The sequence below is a fragment of the Protopterus annectens genome, chromosome 5.part1, assembly GCF_019279795.1.
Source record: "Protopterus annectens isolate FY-2018-M chromosome 5.part1, PAN1.0, whole genome shotgun sequence".
NCBI lineage: Eukaryota > Metazoa > Chordata > Ceratodontiformes > Protopteridae > Protopterus > Protopterus annectens.
In genome coordinates this window covers 602,147,640-602,172,996 of record NC_056736.1, presented here as the reverse complement: position 1 = coordinate 602,172,996, position 25,357 = coordinate 602,147,640, and the positions used below count along the sequence as shown (strand labels likewise).

Below are 25,357 nucleotides of genomic sequence, written 5' to 3'. Positions count from 1 at the left end.
TATGTTGTTTACTAGTACCTGTTCCATTAGTAGACATATAAGTTCCACCTTACTGGCTGCATATGTTCCTTCTTGTGTCAAGTATTCACGTAACATTTCTATACCTAGATCATTTGGGATGGAAGTGAATAGGGAATTGACATCCAATGTAACCATCGATATTGTATCACTAGGAACAACCAAGGCCTCTGTACATTTGAACAGTTCAGTTAGAAACTGCTTGGTATCTGTCGAAATTGTCATTCTTATTGACTATAGGTCTCAACATTTTTTCTATATATATTGATATAGGTTCTGTTATCCATCCCCTCCCTGAGATTATAGGTCTCGGGGGGGGGGGGGGTTTATAGGGTCTTTATGAATTTTGGGGATACCTTGTATTAAGGGAATCAGTGGGTGCAGTACCAAGAAGTAGTCATATTGTTCTTTAGTAATCCGCTGTTCAATTAAACAATCATATAAAAGTGCATTAAACCTTCGCTTTATACTTTCAACATCAATAATACTGATAAGCTTATATACATCTGGGTTTTGTAACAAAGATGTAATTTGTGAGTCATAAAATAATCTATCCATTATGACTGTAGGGCCTCCCTCATCGGCTGCTTTTATCACTATGGGACTCATCATTTTTCAATGCTTGCATAGCCATGCTCTCATTTCTAGATAGATTGTTTCTTCTAATTCTACTCTTATGTATATATGGTTTATCATACAACTCTTTCTCACACAGACTATTAAAGACTTCTACTACTGGATTATTCGGAGGAATTATTGTGCTTGGTTTCTTTAATAAAGACTTATCATGCTCACATCCATTACCAAAAAGTATCTTCAGTTCTACATTTCTCGCAAACTTCTTAATGTCCAAAATGTTATTAGTTATCTCAGTCCTCTGGGTAGGGATAAAGAAAAGACCCTTCCCTAACAATTCCATTTCATGGTTCGTTAGTACTCTGGAAGAAATGTTCCATACCAATGTATCCACATTCACTGGTACTGCCACTGGTGCTTCACATTGCGAGTCTCTGATCGATCTTGCACTCCTTTCCTTTTCACACGCCCTCTGCTCTGTGATCTCCCTCACTCGTGGCCATGTTGCCCCGATGTTAATTTGATGGGTAAAATGGGGAGTGTTGGTGGTTCCATTAAAAAATCATTACCCGGTGTCTCCATTGTTTGCTGTATGCTTGGAGTCGTATCAGATTTATCAGAAACTTTGCTGTTATCGTTGTTTACATTACTCCCATTCAATCCTGTGATGGGAGTTGTATACTGTTCAATTTGTGCTTGTATTTTGGTTTTAGGTCTCGCCCCTACAGCTGCATTGTAAACTTTACGATGTTCTTCATGTTTCACTGTTGCAGTCATTACATTTGGGGTAATCCTGCTGGCAGGTTGCCCTCAGCTGGCCTGAATTCCAAAGTCTTGGGTCCTCCGTCGGTTGCCGTCGCCCCTTCCCTGACGTCAGGTCATCAGGGATATAAAAGAAACAGCCGACTCCATTTTCTTCGGTCTTTCTTGCTGCGCGGTGCCCGAAGCAGAAGCAGTTTGCAAGTGCCGGTTGGCCGACTCCTGAGATTTTCGAGTTTGAGTTTCAGATGCGAAGTCTTCTATAAAGCTAAGTAGTACCCCGTTGGGAAAACTTTTTTCTTGCTCCAGACCGATGTCAGAAAAAGTTAATAATTGTATTTCGTGTGGAAAGCAAATACCTCATAAGGATTTTCATTCTTACTGTATTCCTTGCCTAGGCCCCAATCACAACGTTACTGGTTGTCGGTTTTGTGGTAGATTTAACCAACACACTATTAAGCGTCAGTATAACTTTGCTTTAAAGTATTTTGGTAGCTGGTTTAATTATCCAGAAATGTCATCGGATGACCATCCGACTGCCGGAGTTTACAAAAAATGCAAAGAAAAGGATAGAGAAAAACAACTGAGGCCCAAAACTGACGACGAAGCTTCTCCTAAGCCAGTTGCCAGTTCTCAGTGAGGCGCTTTTGCAGCCCCTGACACTCGCTACTTTAGAGTCGCAGGCCGCTACCGACTCCCATGTGGAGTCGGCCATGCCGCTGGATACTCAAGGTATTAGAGCTTCGGACGCTAATCCCTTAGATGGGTCCGGAGCCACTGAGCAGGTGCCAGCTTCTGAGGATGTATTCAGACCTAAACATCTTTACATTAAAATGACTTCAGCTTCAAAGGCAAAGACTAAAGCATCTTCTAACGCAAGGAAACAAACTCAAGAGCCACGTGTACAGGCCTCTCTATGCCCAAAAAACAGATGATCAAAATGGCCGAAGACCTGATTAACTTGATCAGGGTTCCCATCCCCCTCCTGATAAGAGGCCTAGGCAAGACACTGACTATGAATCTTCAGATCAGGTTTCTATTTGTTCTGATTCCTCTTCTGATCAGGGATATCCTTTACCCTCTCATGAGGATTCTGATGCTGAAGAAATCTATACCTTCATCATCTCTTCCCGAGGACTATTCCTTTGGGGAAACCTTGCATACCATGAGGGAGCATTTTCACTGGGAAAGCCAAGATTTTTCAGAATCTAAAAAGAGGCTCAGGGATTTCCTTTTACTACCACAGCACAGGCCTCTAGCCATTCCCCCTGTGTTACACATTGTAGATGATGTGTTTTCGGAGTCTAGTTTGAATCCTGACTCCTTACCCCCCAGCTCCTGTTAAGCCTGACAGATAGATATTACAGGGTTTCAGACTCACACATATTTCTTTTTAAAAACCCTGCTGCAGACCCAGAAACTATTTCACAGGGTCCAAAGGGAGTTAAGGCTTTGACAGCAAAAAACCCAACCCCCTCTGACAGAAATTCAAAGGCACTTGATAGATGGGGAAAAAAGGTTTACACATCTGCAACCTTGGCTATAAGGGCCTTAAACTGTCAGATGTTAAGTTGTCAAACTCGCCTTCATTCTTGCTGGATGGGTTCGGAGCCGATCCTCGGCTCCGACTCGGCACTTGCTAAGCTCGAGAGCTAATTTTACCAGCTCGAGGCAACCCTATATCCCATGATGCAAGGCGTGACTACCCCAGATCTCGTTTGCCGCTTTGCGAAGAGGTCTTCTTTTACCAGCTCAGGTAGTGTTTTTGTATTTAACTTTACTAAAGTTAAAAATCTTCACTCTTTTCTGTGTGGGTGAAATATTAGTACTAGTGTTAGTCTTTCTATAACCTTCTCATAACCCTATACTCCCTCAACCTATTAGGTTTAGTTATTTTTCCCTTTAGGCCTTAAGCCTCCCTTTTCTTTAATTCCTGTCAGGGTATTTGAGTGTTGTACTTAGTCCCCCCCCCCTTCTTTTAGTTAATTGTGTGGGTGAACTTTGTGTGTGTGTGTGTTGGTGCACTGGGCATTATTATGTCCAAAGAATCGAAGGTCTCAGGCTTCAAGAAGTGTGACTCGTGCTGTCAGAAGATGTCTCTGACAGACGGTCACACTTCTTGTGTATACTGCCTGGGACCTCTACACCTGCAGGACTCCTGTGCCATTTGTCATTCTTTTAGCCACAGAGTCCTGCAGGAACGTAGGAATAAGTTAATCCTACGAGGCTTATTGAAGCCTGAGAGCTCCCCGACCAAGACCGGGTCGGGGAAGCCCTCTAAGCCACCTAAGCCCCAGGCTTTAAGTTCGAAGCCTTCGGCTGTGGCTCCGACTCCTTCGGAGTCGAGGTCGGCTCCTGCTGGAGCCGACCTTTCTCTTTTAGAGGCGGTGGGATCGGTGCCGGCCGGCTCCGATACGCCTGCATCGAAATCGATGTCGGCACCGGCTGGAGCCGACATTCCTATGTCCCAGACTGGACCCGATAAGTCATCGGCTCCAACTGGAACCGAAGGTTCTTCGGCTCCGATGGTTCCGACTAGGAAGAGATCTCGGTCTCCTTCCCTGGAGTCGATTCGCTCGGCTCCGGCATCTCTGCATTCGGAGCGGAGCCATCGGAGCCGATCTTCTATGTCTTCCAGGCTCTCCGACCACGACTTGGAGAGAGTGGTAAGCAGATTGCTGAAATCACAGGCACTGGCCCAAATGCTCCATAGCCCGTCTCAGCAGACCGCTATCACTCACCCCCCTGAATTTCCTCCTTCGACTCTTTTCCAGAGTTCAGAGCCGGAGCTTCTCGAAACCTTGACTGTTGGTGCGTCGGAGCCGATGCCACCCCTTCGGCTCCTTCGTCTTCGACTCCGATTTCCTCCATGATACCTTCCATGGAGGGATCCGGTCGTCGTAACTCCCGCATTGGCTCAGAGGGGGCGAGTGGCATCGGACCCTTGTCCGGCCCCGTTCTCCCTCTCGGAGCTTCGGCGTTGGTGAGTTCGGCACCGACATCGGCCTCGGAGCCTTCTCTTTCGGCGGGGCCGGGAGTTCCTCTTTCTTCGGAGCGGGAGCTCTCTGGCCTCCCTGGAAGGGGAGCCTTTGAGGTGATGAGGAGTGTTTTAGCCCCACAGCTGAGTCAACTGTCAATTCCATTAGCTCCTCCCTCTTCGGTGCCTGTTGATGTCTCTTGCCATTCTCTTGCTCTCGGACCCAGAGATCCATCGCCCCAGGTTTCCCCATTGGGAAGAACTTCCTCTTCCGAGGTTTCTCCTGATCCTTCCGGAGAACCCCCGCGTAAGAGGACGTGCAAGAGGAAGCACACAGACTCTCCCGTGTCTACGACATCAGATACCGACTTAGATGAGTCGGAGGGTTCCCCGCGGTCCCCCTCTGAGGATGTCTCCTTTTCAGACATCCTGGAACTCCTTAAGCAGAGGGGGAACTGGCCTTCCATTAACCCCTCCGAGGATGAGTCGGTATACCTGGAGGCTTTTGGATCTCGACCCTCCACCTCCTGGGTGTCTCCGCCTTTCGACCCGCTCATGCAAGTGGTGGCTCGAAAGGCGTGGGCGGCCCCGGATTCTGTGGAACCAGTTCCCAGGAGGCCTTCTAAATTCATCACGGCCCTCGCAGACAAACAGTTTCTTACCAAGGGTGTCCCTGTTGATGCCATGGTGGTGGCGGCTGCCACCAAGAAGGAACTTGCTGATCCTTCTGTACCTGTCCATCCTCCTAACAAGGACTCTAGGACCATGGATAGGTACGGTAAGCGGATGTTTTCTTCAGCGACCTTTGCTATGCGCTCGTTGAACTATCTCTGTCACTTTACCCGGCTTCAGAGAGACATTCTCAAGGAACTAGGTGAGGTAGTTCAGGATCCGTCAGCTGCTGGGGCTCAAGAAAAGATTGCCTCACAGATAGGAATCCTAAATTCTATAACTAACTCCTCCATGAGGCTCATTTCTTATGCAGCCGATGGGGCGAGTAGAGCCACAGGCACAGGAGTGGCACTTAGGCGTCAGTCCTGGATGCGGCTTTGTAATTTCGCGGATCCCTTTAAGGCATCCTTCACTAATACTCCCTTCGATGGTTCGGCTTTGTTCGGGCCTCAGGTGAAGGACACCTTGACCAGGTGTGAGCAAGACGGCAAGACTCTTTCTGCCATAGTAGTCCATTTCTCCACCCCTTCAAGACTCTATCCCAAAGGTCAGAAGGGAGGGAAAATGTGGTTTCGTAAATCTCAGGGAGTCACGCCGGATGCACGTGGTCAGTTTACCCCCAGAGGCAGAGGGGATAATAACAATAGACGCCGCCCTAGGGGCAGAGGGGGTCCGCAGAATCAGGGTAACAGGGGAGCCTCTCTCTGATAAACCCTTCCAGCATCCCTGAGGTGTTGCCCGACTGTCCACCCTTGGAGGCAGTCGGGGGAAGATTGTCGCTGTACCCAACAGCCTGGCGTTCCCTTTCTCAAGACAAATGGGTACAGTCGATCATATCCGAGGGTTACAATATCCCTTTCCAGAGATATCCCGTTCCTCATCAATCCCTTCCAGACGTTTCACCCGGTCTAAGGGAATTGGCAAAGCTGGAGGTATCAAAGCTCCTAGCAAAAAGAGCCATCCAACTAGTGCCAGCAGACCAAGTAGGATCCGGAATCTACTCAAGATTCTTTTTGGTCCCCAAAAAGACGGGAGATTGGAGACCAATTTTAGACCTCAGCAAACTAAACAAGTTTGTCAAGAAGGCAAGGTTCCGGATGGTCATGCTTCAGTCCATTCTACCCTTTTTGGGCAAGGACAACTGGATGTGCTCAATAGACCTTCAGGATGCGTACTATCACATAAAAATTCACAGGCGCTCCAGGAGGTTTCTCCGCTTTCGGCTGGGGTCCAGTCATTTTCAATTCAGAGCCCTGCCCTTTGGCCTCACTACAGCCCCCAGAGTGTTCACCAAATGCATGGCAGTGGTCACGGCTCACCTGAGATGTCAAGGATTCCAGGTGTTTCCGTATCTAGATGACTGGCTCCTCCCTGCCACCACCAGGCATCAACTTCTCATGGCCAGGGACTACACTCTTCACATCTGCAACCAGTTAGGGATCTCTATAAACTTCAAAAAATCTTCATTGTCTCCTTGCCAATCTATTACCTTTTATAGGTGCAGAATTAGACACTGTCGGGATGTCAGCAAGACTCACAAACCAAAGAATTCTGGACATCCAAAAGTATGTTCGGATCATACTACTCAGCAAAAAGATCAAGGCCAGATTTGTCCTGAAGGTGCTAGGTCTCATGGCTGCGGCCATCATACTGCTTCCTTTAGCTCGCTTCCACATGCGTCTTCTGCAGTTGATGTTGTTCACCCAGTGGTCATTCCAGCAGCTTCCCATGTGCCACGAGATCTTCGTGACGCAATCCTGCAAGAGTCACCTAACCTGGTGGATGTCTTCTCCACAACTCCATCAGGGCCGACTGTTTGTTCCCCCAGTTCCGGTTGCCACAGTCACTTCGGATGCCTCTCTGATCAGGTGGGGGGGGGCGCATTATCAGGGCAGGATGGTCCATGGGACTTGGCAACCCATAGAGTACCATCTGCACATAAATGTCCTAGAGATGAGAGCGGTGCTTTTAACGTTGCAAGCCCTCAGCTACTTTCTTCCTTTAGGGACTATTGCAGTTCAGACGGACAACATGTCCGTAGTCTGGTATATCAACAAACAGGGCGGGACCAAGTCCTATCCACTGTGTCGAGAAGCTCTCAGACTTTGGCAATGGGCAATCTCCTCTCATTGGTTTCTGATAGCAACGCATATCCCTGGGAAATCCAACCTCTTAGCGGACAGACTGAGCAGAGCTATTCTCATGCCACACGAGTGGTCTCTCAAACAATCAGTAGTGGACGAGATTTTTCAGAAGTGGGGCATCCCTTGCTGCGACCTTTTTGCTACACCCCAAAACAGCAAATGCCCAGACGTCTTCTCCCTCTTTCCACTACCAGGCCATCCCCCCAGAGACGCTCTAACCCAGGATTGGCCCCGGGGACTTCTTTATGCTTTTCCTCCATTCCCGCTGATACCTCAAGTGATTCAGAAAGCTACCGTCTTGAGAGCCAAATTGATTCTCATTGCCCCTTACTGGCCTCGACAAATTTGGTTTCCGTCCCTACATCGTCATCTCTTGGTTCAGCCTTGGCATCTGGATCCAATTCCAGATCTTCTGACCCACCATTCGGGTCATCTGCACCAGGCCATTCATTCTCTCAACCTCACTGCTTGGTTGCTCCACTTCCTTCCTTAGCCAGGCTTCCTATGATTTCTAATCTCGTGCGAGATGTCATAGTAGCTACTCTAAAGTCCTCTACCAGAAGGATTTATGCTAGTAAATGGCAGCGTTTTTCCTTCTGGGCAAAGTCCAGAGACATAGATCCCTTTACTGCTCCAGTGCAGTCAGTCAGTCTTGGACTTCCTAGCTGAGATTTTTCAATCGGGCTCTTCTTCCTCGACAGTTAAGGTTCAGCTGGCAGCGATCTCAAATTTTCATGTTGGCTTAGCGGATCAAAACATAATGTCTCACAAGCTTTGCAAAGCCTTTCTTAGAGGGATCTTTCTGCTAAAACCCCCAGTCAAAGTTCCTCCTCCGGAATGGGACCTAAATTTAATGCTGGCATCCTTGATTCTGCCCCCCTTTGAACCGGCTGCTACATGCTCATTGAAATTTCTTTCCTGGAAGACAATTTTTCTGGTTGCTGTTACTTCAGCCAGGAGGGTGTCTGAACTTCACGCTCTCTGTGTCCGCCCCCCATACTTGGTTTTCCCCAAAGATAGAGTGTCTTTAAGAACTAATCCATCTTTTTTACCTAAGGTTGCTTCCTAGACGAATATTAACCAATCTATTGAATTGCCAGTTTTTTTCCCTAATTATTCTGACAGAGCGGAAGAGAAACTTTATTGTTTGGATGTCCATCGCCAACTCAGATATTATTTGGAAAGAACTAAACAATTCAGAAAATCTGATCAACTGTTTCTTTCTTATGCAGAAAACAGGAAGGGTCTTCCGGTCTCCAAGGTGACCTTATCCAGATGGCTGACTTCTATCATTTCTCATGTTTATCTCCTTAGGGGCAAGCAACTGCCCTTGAAACCAAACGCACATTCTACCAGGAGCCTAGCCACTTCCACAGCATTTCAGGATAGGCTACCTATTGACACCATTTGTGCGGCAGCCACTTGGGCCACTCCTCACACATTTGTCTCTCATTATAAATGGGACTTGGCCTCCAGGGACAGGGCTAAGTTTGGTTCCACAGTTCTCAAGAGTCTGTTCCATTGATCCACCCAGGATAGAGGTGCTAGGGACGCGGTCCCATCCAGCAAGAATGAAGGCGAGTTTGACAACGTAACATTAAGAAGTTATGTACCTACCATAACATTCCATGTTAGTTGTCTTCTCTCGCCACCTTTCTTGCGTCCCTCCCTCCTTCCCCCTAGCCTGGACAGACCTTGAAGTTGTACTCTTCTCTAGGTACAGTTCATTCTCTCTATGGACCCCCAGTAGGAAGTGTCACTAGTCTCTAGTGGTTATTTGCTTTGTTTCTTTCCACATTTAGTTCCTCTTCTTCCTTTCTGGGAAGAAGGTTTATGGCAGGGTTTTTTCATAGCTACCAAACGAGATCTGGGGTAGTCACGCCTTGTATCATGGGATATAGGATTGCCTCGAGATGGTAAAATTAGCTCTCGAGCTTAGCAAGTGCTGAGTCGGAGCCGAGGATCGGCTCCGAACCCATCCAGCAAGAAAGAAGGCGAGAGAAGACAACTAACATGGAACGTTATGGTAGGTACATAACTTCTTATTTCATATGCACAAGTATCAGCAACATGTCATGGGATTGCTTAAACAGAAAATGTTGTTAAACTCTGAATGTGCAGAAAACAAGGAAATGCAGGATTTATTGCATGCAGCTGAACAAGCTGGAAAGCATACTTTGCAATGTGGTTTTGATTCTTTGGAGGCCTCCTGCAGGGCCGCAGTTACGGTTTCTGTAATTAGGAGGTATGCTTGGTTAAAGGAACAAAATCTGCCTGATCATGTTAAAGTTAAATTACTAGATGCACCTTTACAGCATGATACTTTGTTTGGTTTTAAGGCAGAAGAGGTGTTAAAGAAAATGGAGGACAAAGCTAAATCTATGCAAACTGTTAAAGATTTTTTACAGGTACAGCCACCTAGGTTTAGTAGACACTGGCCTACAAAAAATTGGTCCTTTCCTGTGTCAGACAGACCTCAAAGGGGCAGATCCAGATGCCCTTGGGGCATATCCCAGGCGCAAGGTTCTTGTAGGTCAAAGCAATGGGGTGTTTCTTCCTCCAAAGCTGGAGAAGATAAATCATAAACATATGCAGAAAGCAGTCCCAATGACTTTCCCCTGCCTGCACCAAGCACTTACCTTCTGGCAGCACCCTTAGGGGGAAAATTGGCACATTATAACCCAGGACAAGTGGGTTCTAAATATAGTGTCACAAGGCTACAAATTCCATTTCCATACTCTGCCAAAGGCAAACAGCTGGCCAGATCTGCCAAAAAATCAATGGGCAGAGGCACAAAAACAAGTCTCATCCTTCATGGACATGGGGGCCATTCAGCAAGTACCAGAGCAAGAGCAGGGACAAGGATTTTACTCAAGACTGTTCTTGGCACCCAGAAAGGACAAGGCCTGGAGACCGATACTGGACCTATCTATTCTGAACACATTCCTGGTTATTCCAACATTCAAAATGTTGACTTTGCAGCAGCTTCTGCCCATGCTGGGCAAGAATGCTTGGCTTGTGACTTTAGACCTAAAAGAGGCATACCTGCATGTTCCAATCAGGCAATCATGCAGAAGATGCCTCAGATTCAAGGCTGGTTCAATGCATTACCAATTCTCTGCACTGCCCTTTGGCTTGTCTACTGTGCCAAGGGACTTTACAAAGTGCCTGGCACCAGTAATTGCATTCTGCAGACAGAGGAATATAAATATATCCTTACTTGGACGACTGCTTAATTCAAGCAGAGAACAAGGGCATTCTTCTTCAACATCTGTCATTTGTGAAAGTGCTTCTAACATGCCTATGATACGCAGTCAACAAAAAGAAATCAAAACTAGTACCTTCTCAAGAGATAACATTCCTGGGTGCAAGCTTGAACACAACTGCCCAGATGGCTTATCTCACGCCAGACAAACAAAGGCAACTGACTACCTATTTCAAAATGTTGGCAACAAAAGCCCGTTATCTGCAAGAAAAATTCTGCAGGCTTTGGGCTTCATGGCATCCTACTAATTCCATATGCAAGACTGCATATGAGGAAACTTCAATGGTACGTAAAAAGTGTTTGGACTCAACATTGCCACAGCCTGGAAACAATGATTACTCTCGTTCCCTGCCTGCAACAGGAGTTTCGATGGTGGGCAAAGGCTTGTCACCAGAACAGGGGACAGCCATTCACATTACCCCCAGCCAGGCGGACACTAACAACGGATGCATCAGATTATGCCTGGGGGGCCCACATGGCAGGAAGATGCATTCAGGGCACATGGTCCTCAAACCAAATGCATCTACATATCAATCAAAAAGAGATGCTAGGTGTTCAAAATGCCCTGACAGACTTCAAGGACCTACTTCATTCGGACAGCTACTGATAAAGACAGACAACACCACAGTCATGTGGTATATAAACAAGCAGGGGGGCACACATTCTTATCTCCTTTGCAGACTAGCCGTGATGTTGTGGGACACAGCTCTGACTTACCAAGTACATCTGCAGGCACAATTCCTGCCAGGAAAGGAAAATACTCTGGCAGATGTATCAAGCAGAAACCTCATGGATCCCCACCAGTGGAAGCTGGATCCGCAAGTCTTCAGCATGATAACAAGAAAATGGGGATGCCCGGACATAGATCTGTTTGCCTCCCCTCACAACTACCAACTAAAAAGATTCTGTACAAGGACTTATCACAGACAAGCATGGAAAGTGGACGCCCTATCTTTCAGCTGGAAAAACCTATCAGTATATGCCTTTCCTCCACTGCCTGTCCTCCCCAAGGTACTCCTAAAGGTCAGACAGGAGAAGCCAAAGATGATACTGATTGCCCCAGACTGGCCACGCCAGTACTGGTATGCTATCCTAAGGAACTTGTCTCTATGCCCAGCTTGGACCTTACCTCAAATACCTTGTCTACTGTCCCAGCAAAACAATCAGATCCTGCACAGCCAACTCAGGACATTAAACCTGGCAGCATGGCGTATAATGTAGTAGTACAAAAAAAACCTCTCAGTAAAGCTATGATGGATGTCATTCTGGAAGCCAGAAGGCCAAGCACTAGAAAGTCTTATGCTGGAAAATGGAAGAAATTCTGTGCTTGGAACCAAGCACAAGGAACTGATACAGCTGTACCAAATATTCCTCAGATTTTGCAATGCTTAACTGAGATGCTGGACAAAGGCCTATCTTTTTCATCAATTAAAATTCATGCCTCTGCCATTTCGGCTCATTACAATACAGAGCCACCAATTCTTTCTCATCCGTTATTAAAGCTGTACCTCAGAAGAGCCAAAAATGTAAGGCCTCCAAGGAGATTACCAATACCTGCATGGAACGTCAACTATGTCTTGGAAAAGCTCACCCTGCCTCCTTTTGAACCAGCTGCTACTGCTGATATAAAGTTTTTATCTTGGAAAACAGCTCTGCTCCTAGCAATTACTTCTGCAAGACTAGTTTCAGAGCTACAGGCGCTCATGGCTGTGGAACCTTTTATTTCAGATGAATTTTTTCTGCCTTTCTTTACAACTGGAAAGCATCACTTGCTACCTTGCATCCTTTTGCAGCTGCCACGTTAACGTTTTGTAATCTAAGATTGACTGAGGTTTACATTACTGATTTTGACTTGCATGTAATTCATTTATGTTTTGTAGCTTGCGCTGAATCAAAATGTTGAGTTGACTTGAAAAGTATGGATTATTCTGAATTTCAAACTGAATAGTTTTTGATATTAATTTTTTCTGTTTGTTTGTTTTTGTGCTTCTGGTCTCTGTGTGGAAAAGGTTTTATATGAATGATGCATAATCTGTATTCAGAGACTGACAATTTTGTAAAAGTATGAAGCAAAATAAAGTAATATCCTGAAGTGGGGGCAAGCCTTTGCATCCTCCATGTTGGGACTTCATGCCTTGTACCATCCCACTTAATATTACATCTTCTGAGATCACAGAATTTTGAAAAAGAGGTTGTAAATTTTGACAGAATATTCCAACACTGAAGACAGGCTTAGTTAGCTGAGAGAGAGAGCAGTCCAGTTTAGGGAGCCGACTTAACCTGGTTACCAAATGAGTAAAAATAGTGGGTCGTAAGAAATGGAAGCCTAATGTGGCATTCTGTTGTCCTTAATTTGTTAGTCTTAAAAAGAGGTTTTTAAAAAGAGTTTAGTAATATGTTTGAATTGTAATATATCTTACATGTTCATATGAAGACTAAAATGATTTTTTTTAATCTTTCTGTTTTATACACAGATCACTAATTGAAGACACTAAAAATGGTGTAGTGCTAAGCACAGATGACTATTTTTCTCAGGGTAAAGAGTATAAATTCAATAGTCAACTGCTTGGAGATGCCCATGACTGGAATCAGAATAGAGGTATGCTGTCCACAGTTTACAACTTTGCTTTCTAACGCCCTCACTCACCGTGTGAAAATAATTTCTTTTAATTTGTCCTGTTGTATTTCAAGATGCCTTTGTCTGTCTAGGTGGAATGCTGCAGTGCAACATATATGAAAGCATTTTGTGTGTGTAATGCTTAGAATTGTGAAATGAATGATTTACAGCCAGCTTTGGAAACCTTTCCTGAGTGGGCCTACAATGAGTCCTCCTCTTTTTTTTTTTTCCATTTCAGTCATTTTTTAATTTAAATTTTTCCATAATTTGTAGCATTTGTTCCCTTACACTGGTGTATGCTCTTATGTCATGCAGAAGATTAGGAGAGCATGTCAAGCTTGCCATTTCCTTTCTGATGTTCACGCTGCTTGCCATCCAAAATAATGTAGTTGTTCTGATTAGTGCAACAAGACAAGTAGGAATTTGTGGCGGACATGGTTTATATTCCTTGGCAAGGAAGACTACTGTACACTTGGCCTCTACAGAAGTACTTGAATCAGACTTCTGTTATGATGCAGAGCTAAGTGGTAAAGGATTTTTTCCATTTGGACACAGGAAACTTTATAATTAAGTGGCTTTAAGTGGCAAACAGATAATGAAACTGAGAGGGCTGATGACAAGATCCTGAATGTCAAAAAAAAAAAAAAAAAAAAAAAAGAGGAAGGCTCCTAGTAGTCTGTCGGTGATTAAAGGTAAAAAGAATATCTGCATTTGCCATTGGGAGTTGAACACATGCGTGAAAGACATTGTGATTAAGGAGAACAAGTGTTCTTCAGTAGTATAGTGGTGAGTATCCCTGCCTGTCATGCGGGAGACTTGAGTTCAATTCCTGAACAGGGAGCACACAGCTGCTTTTTGAGAGGGGTGTGTTGGCATAAAGGTTAAAGTCTTCACCTCACAAATACAAGGAATAGAGGTTGATTTTGACCTCTGGTTATTGACTAGGCTTGTAATAGTTTACAGACTGACAGCCTAGTTTTCACCCATAACCCAAAGAAATGTTTGAATTGCAGAACAAAGTAGATAAAATGTACTTGGAAGTGCCCTCATTGATTATATATTAAAACAAACATGTTTAGATGCTGTGGAAACATCTATATCCTTCCATTTGGGTAGGATAACAGCTCTACAGAAACCGGAATATAACCATAGCCAAAGATTAGTGTAATTACAGGCTACCCAGGAAGAGATAATGATAGACAACTGAGAGAGAGAATTTCAGGTTCACCAATGTGCCAAAAGAGGTGAAATGCAGTGACTGTTATAACTTCATGGTGTGGCATCTTAAGCCTATGGACTGAGTTGCCAGAGGAAAAGATTTTGCTTGACATAGCCCATAGAGTGTATCTGCCCTCCAGGTTAAAACAGAAATTCCCCTGACATATTGATGTAAAGGTACAAAACTGCAAGTTAAAATAGCAGCTGCTAGCTTACTCTGGCAAATTTATACCACACTTCAGGTTATGCAGGAAAGTGGGACTGAAGTTTAAACTGCTGTACCCAGCTACTTTTAAAAGTATCCTTCCCCACTGGATTAAAATTTTTTCTGGACCCAGACTTTGCACTGCCTGAGATAGAGGCCTTTCTCCAGCACTAAGGTTTTAAGTAGAGTCAGAAAGATGAGAGGATGGCAAGAAGGGGTCAGTCCGGTAAAGAGCTTAGGGTGATATGACGAGTGAAACTGTTCCCATTGGGCAGAAAAAAGATGGAAGGGATGTAGAAGGAAGTTGCTCTACTGAACAAGAGAATGAAAGATTCACTGAAAGAAGGACAAAATCTAGAGACAGTAATGCAATAATTCTGTCTGAGGGGGAAAACTAGAAGGTAATGAAGTGGGTACCTGATGCGGATTTGACTGTTTGAGTAACTAATACCATGCTGGCAAGCCCACGGGTTATGATCGATTGTGAACTTAGCTACCAGAGGGACAGAATGGACAAGATTGAACTGTTTTTTATACATATATATATATATATATATATATATATATATATATATATAGAGAGAGAGAGAGAGAGAGAGATATAAAAATACATTGCTAAACTTGTCTAATGATAGTGAAAATGACAATGTCACTTGATATTCTAGACCCCTATGTCATATCAAATGACATTGACAAGAAGGATGTACTGAATAGGGAATATGGAGTTATCTTGGTACAAGAGAGAAGTGGAAAAATGCAAGTATGTGATTGATGCAATTGTGTTGTCCTTTTTAAGAACGTGATAGTTGACCTCTGGAAGTGATGTCTGAGTAAAATAGATTTAGTGAACTGTATTTATCAAATGAGTTTTTAGCCTTATGGACAGCAGTTTACTAAGGGCAATTACACTGGGTAGATGTGGAATCTGCTGTTCAAATGAAATCAGATGAGATTGAAGCTAGACTGTACAGTAAATTAATCTAGTGGTTACCGAGTAACATGTTGAACAGGAGGGATTCCGATTTAAAAGGTAAACTGACTTCTGGTCAGGATGTGTTAGAGTACAAAATAGCCAGGATATGTGGCCCCTTTACAGCATACAGCAGCTGTTGCAATGGTAATATGGGGAAAGGTTGAGAGATGAGTTGCAGCACCATACACTGGGAAATTAGATCTGCCTTTATTGCAGTAATTCCTCGGTGGAGAGAAGAGTGTGAAGTTAAGTGGACAAAATTTGAATTGGTGGATAAGACTAGCGATGGAGCTCAGGAAGTGCTCTTAGCATAAACCAGTGAAATAGCCATACACTTAATAAAGCTGTAAGGCAGGATTGAGGCTAGATAACACAGACAAGGTAAGTATGGTATTAGGGGACGGTGAAGCTCTAGCATGTGATGTTTTACTGGCAAGGAGCTTCCTGGCAGTTTAGAAGGAAGGGGTGGAGTTTATTGGGCAAATTGACCTCAAATATATATAGCTTGAGTGATTTTTAAGTGTGTGGATAGTGTGGTTGTGCTGATGTCCTTCAAGGATGCATCTGCAGTCATAACATATGGGTTGTCCTGCCTCAGGCAGCCCTTCGGTCGGCCGGATTCCAAAGTCTGGGTCTGGCCTCGGCTGATGTCGCACTTTCCCCGACGTCAGAGCGTCTGGGGTATAAAAGCATCAGCCGATGCCATTTTCCTCAGTCTTTCTTGCCACGCGGTGCCCGAAGCAGAAGCAATTCGCAAGTGCCGGTCGGTCAGATCCTGTGATAAGAAGAAATTCATCTACCGAAGACTTCGAAAAAGCTAAGTACCCCGTTGGGGACTCTTTCTTGCCTCAGCCGATGTCAGATAAAGTAAATAATTGTTTAACTTGTGGGAAACAAATACCTCATAAGGATTTCCACTCTTACTGCCTTCCTTGCTTAGGCCCAGACCACGACGTCTTGGCCTGTTCAGCCTGTGCTTCCTTCAACCGAAGAACTCTTAGACGTCGGTCGGAGTTTGCAGAGGAATTCTTTGGGGCTAATTTTGCATATAAGATGCCGTCGGAGACTCCGACTTCGCATTTGGTAAAAAAACGGAAGGACAAGGACCGACACTCGTGGCCTGCGGTTTCGGCTGAAACCACGGTAAGGCCTACCGCGAGTGTCTCGGTTTCGGCCGAAACAGAGTCCTCGGAGCTTCCTTTAACCGAATCCACTCAACCCACCACCGCGGCCCTGGAGGCCCCGGCTGAGTCGGCTACTGAGCTACCTACCGAAACCAGTGTCCAGGAAATGTCCGACACCATACCTTTGGACAAATCTACTCCTGCACGTGGGGCAACTAGACCCCCTGCTTCCATGTCCATTAAGGCTTTTTCCAGGGCTAAAGCTGCCAAACTTACTAAAGCTTTGCCTCCCAAAACTACCTCCCAGAGGCCTTCTTGTTCTAGTTCTCAGATCCTCAGCCTTGCAGAGGATCTTATTTCTTTAATTAGAGGTTCTCAGCCTCACCCGGACAGGGGCTCTCACCCACCACCAGACAAAAGGCCCAGGACTGAGCCCTCTGACCAACACTCTTCAGATGAGTCCACGGATGGATCTGAGTTTACAGACCACCAGGAGGAGGCTTATTTGCCCTGTGAGGATTCTGATGCTGAAGAAATCTATTCCTTCGGCCTCCCCTCCTGAAGAGTTTTCTTTTGGTGAGACTCTACATTCCATGAGAGAGCATTTTCAATGGCAGGGTCAGGAATTCTCTGATTCTAGAAAGAGATTAAGGACCTTTTTGCATTTGCCTCAACATAGGCCCTTAGCTATACCTCCTGTTTTGCATGTTATTGATGATGTGTACAATGATGTTAGTACAGCCCCTGATACTCTCCCCCCGGCACCTGCCAAACCTGATAGATACTACAGGGTCCCGGATTCTCATTTTCATCTGTATAAGGCCCATTCCGCAGACCCGGATACTATTTCTCAGGGCCCTAAAGGGGTTGCAGCTGCCACTGCCAAAAATCCTCTACCTTCTGAAAGGGAGTCTAGAGCTTTAGAGAGATGGGGAAAGAAGGTATATACTTCTGCAACTCTTTCTGTGAGGGCATTAAATTGTCAATTTCATATGATACAGTACCGAGAGTATTTGTTAGATGAACTGAATAAGAAACTTTCTTCTTCTGAACCCCTTGACCATAAATCCCTTCAGGACCTGGTACATAACTCACAGCAGGTTAGTAATCATTTCTTAAAGTGTGGTTATGATGCACTGGAGGCTTCATGTAGGTCAGCTATGACTGGGGCAGTTATTCGTAGGCATGCCTGGCTGAAGGAACAATCCCTGCCAGACCATGTTAAAGCTAAACTCCTGGATGCTCCAATGGAAAAACAAAAATTATTTGGCTCCTCGGCTCAGGAGGTCTTAAAGAAGTTTGAAGAAAAGGCTAAATCTGTGCAAACAGTTAAGGATTTTCTGCAAGTACAACCACCGAGATTCAGCAGAAACTGGCCTACTAAGAATTGGTCCTTTCCAGACTCGGACAGAGCCCAGAGAGGGAGGAACAGGCGTCCCAGAGGTAGAGGGCAAGCTAGGGGCTCCTACAGAGGCCGTCAGTGGCAGCCTACCAACCAGAGAGGTAGTGCAGCAACAGCAACAACAACTACTACACCAGGACAGACACAATGACTTCACTTTGATTCCGCCTACCAGGGCTCAATTGGAAGCACCCTTGGGCGGAAAGCTTTCTTTATTCTCAAAAAACTGGCATTATATTACAAGGGACACATGGACACTGCAAATAATAGACAAAGGATACAGGTTCTACTTCCACACTTTGCCAAGAAGAAACGGAATGCCAAACCTGCCACCAAATCAGAGGGCAGAGGCTTTGAAGCAGATCAACAACTTACTTCAAATGAAAGCCATAGAAAAGGTACCTCTTTCAGAACAAGGTCAAGGATTCTACTCCAGATTATTCCTTGTTCCAAGAAAAGAAAATCAGTGGAGGCCTATTCTCGACCTGTCCTCACTGAATACTTTCCTCATTGTGCCAAAATTCAAGATGCTGACCCTACAGCAACTTCTTCCCATGCTGGGCAAGGAGTCTTGGCTGGTGACTCTAGATCTCAAGGAGGCATACCTGCATGTCCCTATTCGACCAAGTTGCAGAAGACACCTCAGATTTCTTGCAGGATCAGAGCATTATCAATTCTCAGCATTGCCCTTTGGATTATCTACTGCGCCCAGAGTATTCACGAAATGCCTGGCATCAGTAATTGCACACTGCAGACTTCAGGGGATTCAAATCTACCCATATCTGGACGACTGCCTTATACAAGCGGACAACAAGGAAAATTTGATAAAGGACTTGGCATGTGCCATCCACCTACTACAGGCCTTGGGATACACAGTCAACATCCAAAAATCAAGACTTGTTCCATCCCAAAGGATAACCTTTTTGGGTGCAGATCTAGACACAACCACCCAAATGGCCTTTCTCACAGAAGAAAAACAAAAACAACTTCCGGATTACTTCATGAATCTGACAAGACAAACTCAGCTAACTGCAAGGAAAATCCTGCAGGCCCTGGGTTACATGGCATCCTGCATAATTCTGATTCCAAAGGCCAAGCTGCATATGAGAAAATTACAATGGTACCTAAGGAGTGTATGGTCTCAGCACAGTCACAGTTTAGAAGCTTTGATACCAATTACTCCTTGCCTTCAAAAGGAATTCCTGTGGTGGGCTCATGCCTGCCAGTCCAACAGAGGGTTGCCTTTCAACAAACCAAGAACAAAGCAAACCATCACCACGGACGCTTTGGACCGAGGATGGGGAGCACACATGGAGGGCAAATGTATCCAAGGCCTATGGTCTCAAGGACAGCTGCGCATGCACATAAACCAAAAGGAAATGCTGGCAGTGATGCACGCAATCGAGGCCTTCAAACCTTTCCTACATCAAGGTCACCTGTTAATAAGGACAGACAACACCACAGTCATGTGGTACATAAACAAGCAGGGAGGCACACATTCCTACCCTCTATGCAGGCTGACTATGAATCTATGGGAGCTGTGCCTGAAACTCAATATCCAACTACAGTCCCAGTTCGTGCCAGGAAAGAAAATGTACTGGCAGACAGCTTAAGCAGAACTACCATGGATGCACACGAATGGATGCTGCACCCAGATATCTTCCTACTCTTAACAAAAGCATGGGGAAAGCCGGAGATAGATCTGTTCTCCTCCCCCCACAACCATCAACTGAAGACATTCTGCTCAAGGACATATCACCCAAAAGCTTGGAGGGTGGACTCCCTCTCTTTCAGCTGGAAAGCTCTAAAAGTATATGCCTTCCCACCTCTCCCATTAATGTCCAAGGTTTTACTGAAGATCAGGGCAGAACAGCCAAGAGTGATTCTGATAGCTCCAGACTGGCCAAGACAGCACTGGTACCCACTATTGAGGAGCATGTCACAGGCGAAACCATGGCCTCTCCCCCTATGGCCTCTTCTTCTGGCCTTAGAACAACTTCAAGATCATGCATCCCAACTTGAAAACATTGCAACTAACTGCCTGGAAAATTCCATAAATCCCCCTCACAATAACTTATCACAGAGAGTAAAGGACATTATTATGGAAGCTCGACGGCCTTCCACAAGGAAGACATACTCAGCAAAATGGAAAAGATTTCTCATTTGGAACACAACAAAAGGCTTAGATGTGTCAGTGGCGAGTATGACACATATTCTGGAATACTTAGCAGAATTGTTCCACAACGGCCTGTCCTATTCTTCCATCAAGATTCATGCCTCAGCAATTTCAGCAGAATACAATGTGGATCCACCTATCTTCTCGCACCCTCTCCTCAGGCAATTTCTGAGAGGGATCAAAAACATCAATCCTCCAAGAAAACCCCCTTTACCTACTTGGGATCTCAACTTTGTGCTGGAGAAACTAACACTTCCTCCCTTTGAACCAGCAGCATCGGCGGATCTACAGTTTCTGTCTTGGAAAACTGCATTCCTTCTGGCCATAACTTCAGCAAGAAGAGTATCTGAGTTACAAGCTTTAATGGCAGTACAGCCATTTCTTACCTTCCATCAGGACAGAGTTTCACTAAGAACCAATCCTACTTTTATGCCAAAGGTGGTATCTAGGGTATCCCTGAACCAAGCTATTCACTTGCCTACATTCTTCCCAAATCCACAAAACAGAGGGGAAAAACTTCTACACACTCTGGATATACACAGACAACTACGCTACTACTTGGACAGAACTAAAAGTTTCAGAAAAACTGACCAACTCCTTGTAGCATATGCTGCTGGGGTACAAGGAAAAGCAATTTCCAAACAGACAATTTCAAAGTGGATAGGAAATTGCATTCGATTTTGTTACTCCTTTCATGGAAAGACAGTTCCTGCAAACATCAGGCCTCATTCAACAAGGGCCACAGCCACCACTACAGCCTTCCTAAGAGGGGTGGCTACCAAGGACGTTTTAGAAGCTGCTACATGGAGCTCCGTGCATACATTTGCCAAGCATTACAATTTACCTTTATACTCCAGATCCAGAGCAGGTTTTGCTACAGCAGTCCTGCAAGGTATCTTAACTACACCATACTTTTCTTAGTACCTCGACCCCCAGATTGGCTATGGTATTCTACCCATATGTTATGACTGCAGATGCATCCTTGAAGGACATAGTACAGTTTTGTACCTACCATAAATGTAGATGTGCGATAGGTATGCATCTGCAGTCAGACCTCCCTCCTTCCCCTCTGTGGTATTCCTAGGGTACTTACCCCTCCATTAGCTAGCTGGGGGATCTATTATGGTGTATTTGTTTGTATATCTATGTATATATTTTTTGGAAAATGTTTGGAATTTTACTGCATTCCTCCAAATTTGGCCTTCCTAGAGGGCACCTGGCATCTGGGGCAAGAAACACTGAGGAAAATGGCGTCAGCTGATGCTTTTATACCCCAGACGCTCTGACGTCGGGGAAAGTGCGACATCAGCCGAGGCCAGACCCAGACTTTGGAATCCGGCCGACCGAAGGGCTGCCTGAGGCAGGACAACCCATATGTTATGACTGCAGATGCATACCTATCGGACATCTACATTTATGGTAGGTACAAAACTGTACTTTTCATCTGTACAGAGTTTTAATTAGGTTTTTAATTGTGATTATCTTATGTGGTTAGAAACCTGGGTGGAAACCCTCAGATATGCTCAGAGTTAGTTCACAACAACAAAAAATACACTGAACCCACAGATATTGCCAACATTCTGGCTGACAGGTTCAGTGCAAACTTCTCCCCTCCCTCACCCCCAAAAAAAGAAATACTTACCCCAGCTGAATGTAATCTCCCTGTCATCTCAGATGTCCAAGTGAGAACCGCCCTAAACAAAGCTAAAAACACAGCATCAATGGGAACTGACGGTATCCTGGGTTGCTTGCTACGTGAACTCCAAGAGGAGCTAAACCCGCACATAAAAATGCTATTTAACCTTAGCCTTACTTCAGGATATGTACCTGAACACTGGCGTACAGCAACAGTGGTCCCACTCCACAAAGGGGGTACCTCTACAGACCCTGGGAACTACCACCCCATAAGCTTAACCAGCCTGGTCTGCAAAGCTATGGAAAGAATCATTATGGAACTCATAAACAGAGACATAGGGGACCTACAGACACTTGACCCCACCCAGTTCGGCTTTGTAAAGGGCAGATCCTGCCTTTTGAACCAAGTTGACTTTTTCAAAACGGTCACTAGAGCCATTGATGAGGGCAAAGCAGTCCATACAGCCTACCTGGACTTGGCTAAGGCCTTCGACACAATACCCCACTCGGGCATCATAGATGAGCTCAATAGCTTAAGCGTAAACCCTTATGTCACTAGATGGGTTGCAAACTGGCTAAAGGACAGAACCCATAAAGTTAAAATCGCTGGAGCAATGTCAGACTCAAAGCCAGTCACAAGTGGTGTCCCACAGGGATCTATCCTGGGACCCCTCTTGTTCGGCATTTATTTCACAGATGTTAAAGCAAACATGGGAGGGTTGTGGCTGACAAAGTTCGCAGATGACTGCAAACTAGGCGCCATAGTCGATACACCAGCGGACACATACATCCTACAAAAAGGCCTCACAGAAACGGACAACTGGTGCCGAAATCATGGCCTTAAACTAAATGCCAAAAAATGTATAGTCATCCCCTTTGGGAAAAACAAAGTACCCACAAATTATCACATAGACAGCAACCCACTGAGTACGGAAAAAGTGATCAGAGACCTAGGGACCCAAGTCGACAGCGACCTCTCATTTGACACCCACATTGCCAAAGTAGTTAGAAAAACATTCTACCTTGCACACCTCATCATGAAGGGATTCACATCCAGATCCAAGGATGTCATTGTACCCCTATACTCCTCCCTCATCAGACCCATGATTGAATACAATGCCCCATTTGGTATGTACCTCACCCAGCATTTGCAACAGCTGGAGAGACCACAAAAGTACCTCACCAAGAGGATCAAGGGTCTCCAACATATGTCTTATTCTGCCAGACTAAAGAAACTTCAGCTCTCTTCAGTAGCATACCGCCTACTCAGAGGTGATCTCTGCCTGACGTACAAGGCCATGTCAAATCAGGATCTGATGGACATGCTTCACCTCAAAAAATCTAAATCCATCAGGACCACGAGAGCTAAAGACTTAAACCTCGGCACAAGTATGAATAGGACATGCTGGAGGGATAGATTCATAACCCAGATGCTTCCCATGCTTTGGAACAGGATCCCAGTTCGTATTAGGCAGAGCCCCTCACTGACTCTCTTCAAGAGAAATCTTGATGAGTGGATGGGAGATCGTAAGTTTACCCCAGGGGTCACATCTGTGTCACTGCTAGACAGGGGCACAGTAAACTAACTCTATTACATTAGGGGACCTTCATTGTGTCACTACTAGACAGAGGCACATTATTCTAAATTTATTCTGTACATTTTTGTACCATTTCATGGGGTGGCAAAAGCCACATCACTATGGCTAGGCTTACAAATGCTCCAGGGCAGATAGCCTAGTACTAAACTATGAAACTATGAAACTATGGTTAAAGTTGTTTGTTTGCTATGTTTTTGGAAAGCAAGCTGAAGGGAGGTAGGAAAAAAGTACAGAAAGAAGTTACACCTTTGTACCCAGTTTAAGAATATGGGATCTATGTATGTGAATAGTGAGACAGAAATAAGATTTGGTATGGAAGGATGCCTTAGGGTTAGAAACACCAGGATCACATGCTGACTATTTTAATGATGTTGAATGTAATTGGCCTCACAGATAATCAAAAGGGGTATAAAAATAAGAACCTACTTGTAGCAATTTAAGCCACAGAAAGTGATGGTAAATGAAACCCACTTGCAGAGACAAGAACATAAGGGCTTTATAGAGAAGGGCTTTATAGAAGATTTAGCTTGGAACATAAAAAAGCTGAAAAAAAAGTGGGTAGTCATATTACTAGATAAGGGGGCTACTGTAGAAGTAGATCATATAAAATAAGATGATCAGGAAAGTTATGTGATGACTAGAAGTTATGGGCTGGGGTACAGATTTATGCTGCCCAGCATTTCTATCTTGTCTAAAGTAAAGAAGGTGGAATTAAAGGAAATACTAAGTAAAGTGATTCAGTTTCATCAAGGGATTATAATAATAAGGGGGGACTGGAACCCAGTAACAAATGTGAGGGACATGATTGGAGGCCTCAGAAGTATTGTAATTACCACTGAGGGGAGATACCCAGGTAGTTACTTGTAAGTCTTTGGTTATGTGGACGTAGATCGAAGACTTAATTCCACAGGAGCATTTACATTTTACTACGGTCATAGTTGCTGGTCACGGTTTGAGAAGAGGATTTTGAAAGATAGATTTTTGGAAGGAAGCTGGGAAGGAAATAATACATATGAAGTAGTTGTCTTTATTTCGTCTTCAATCTGTGGGTTCCCGAATCCATCTCTGATCTGACTCTGCCACATATCCTGCATCTGATGCATGCTCAAAGCTCTTTCCCTTACCCATAATGCTCCTGTCTCCTTCCTCCCTTCAGATCTTGTTTACCCGTGTTTCAGTCCGCATCGTGGTACATGCTCTCTACTGCAAAAGTAGTGGCAAGTGCTTTTTTTTTTTTGTCAAATCTTCTGTTTTCTTCTCTATCCTGCTTTCTACCTCGCCTACGAGCTTTACTGTCAGTAAAAATAGAAAAAAAAAAAGTATATATTTTTCCTCTCTATCTTTCTGTGTGCGTGGTCTGTGTGACGGTGTGTGTGCTGGGCCTAGGTTTTGACATATCTGAAGCTCCAAAACCTGGCTTCAGAAAGTGCACAGTGTGTGGCCATAAGCTCTTCCCAGCCGATGGCCACACTCTGTGTGTAGTTTGTCTTGGGGCAGCCCATCTTCAAACCTCCTGTTGCATCTGTGCTGGGTTTAATCCCCAGGCACTCATGGGTAGGAGGAACAAACTTATTTTGAAGGGCCTTCTTCCTTCCTCGTTCTTCGGGACTAAAGACCCTGCTGCTCCAGCCTCTCCACTTGCCTCCTTCCCGGCCTCTGCCCTTGCCTCCTCCCCAGCCTCTGGGAGTCAGACTTCCTCCAAGAGGACCGGGGATGGAGACAAGTCTTCCAGGAGGGATAGGCGTAAGAAGCAATCCCCAGATCGCTCTGCTTTGGCTGGCCCTCCAGCTAAAATTGCATTGGCTCCGAGGCCGGAGTTTCCCCGCTTTGTACCCTTTAGATGTTCTTCGTGTTTCACTTTTGCAGTCATTACATTTGGGTAATCTGCTGGCAGGTTGCCCTCAGTCGGCCTGATTAACAAAGTCTTGGGTCCTGCGTCGGTTGCTGTCCCTTCTTCCATGACGTCAGGTCGTAGGGGATATAAAACATGCAGCCGAT

At 45.0% G+C, this 25,357-nt stretch overlaps 1 protein-coding gene across 2 annotated transcripts in view; it reads left to right on the top strand.

Annotated features, from left to right (window-relative positions):
* The window catches only part of N4BP2L2 (NEDD4 binding protein 2 like 2), a 290,582-nt gene that overhangs the window by 154,784 nt on the left and 110,441 nt on the right, over positions 1-25,357 (top strand). For both annotated transcript variants that reach the window (XM_044073216.1, XM_044073215.1), the window contains one exon: positions 12,886-13,010. In XM_044073216.1, coding sequence (XP_043929151.1) covers positions 12,886-13,010 — 125 coding nt within the window. The remainder of the gene's footprint in view (positions 1-12,885; positions 13,011-25,357) is intronic.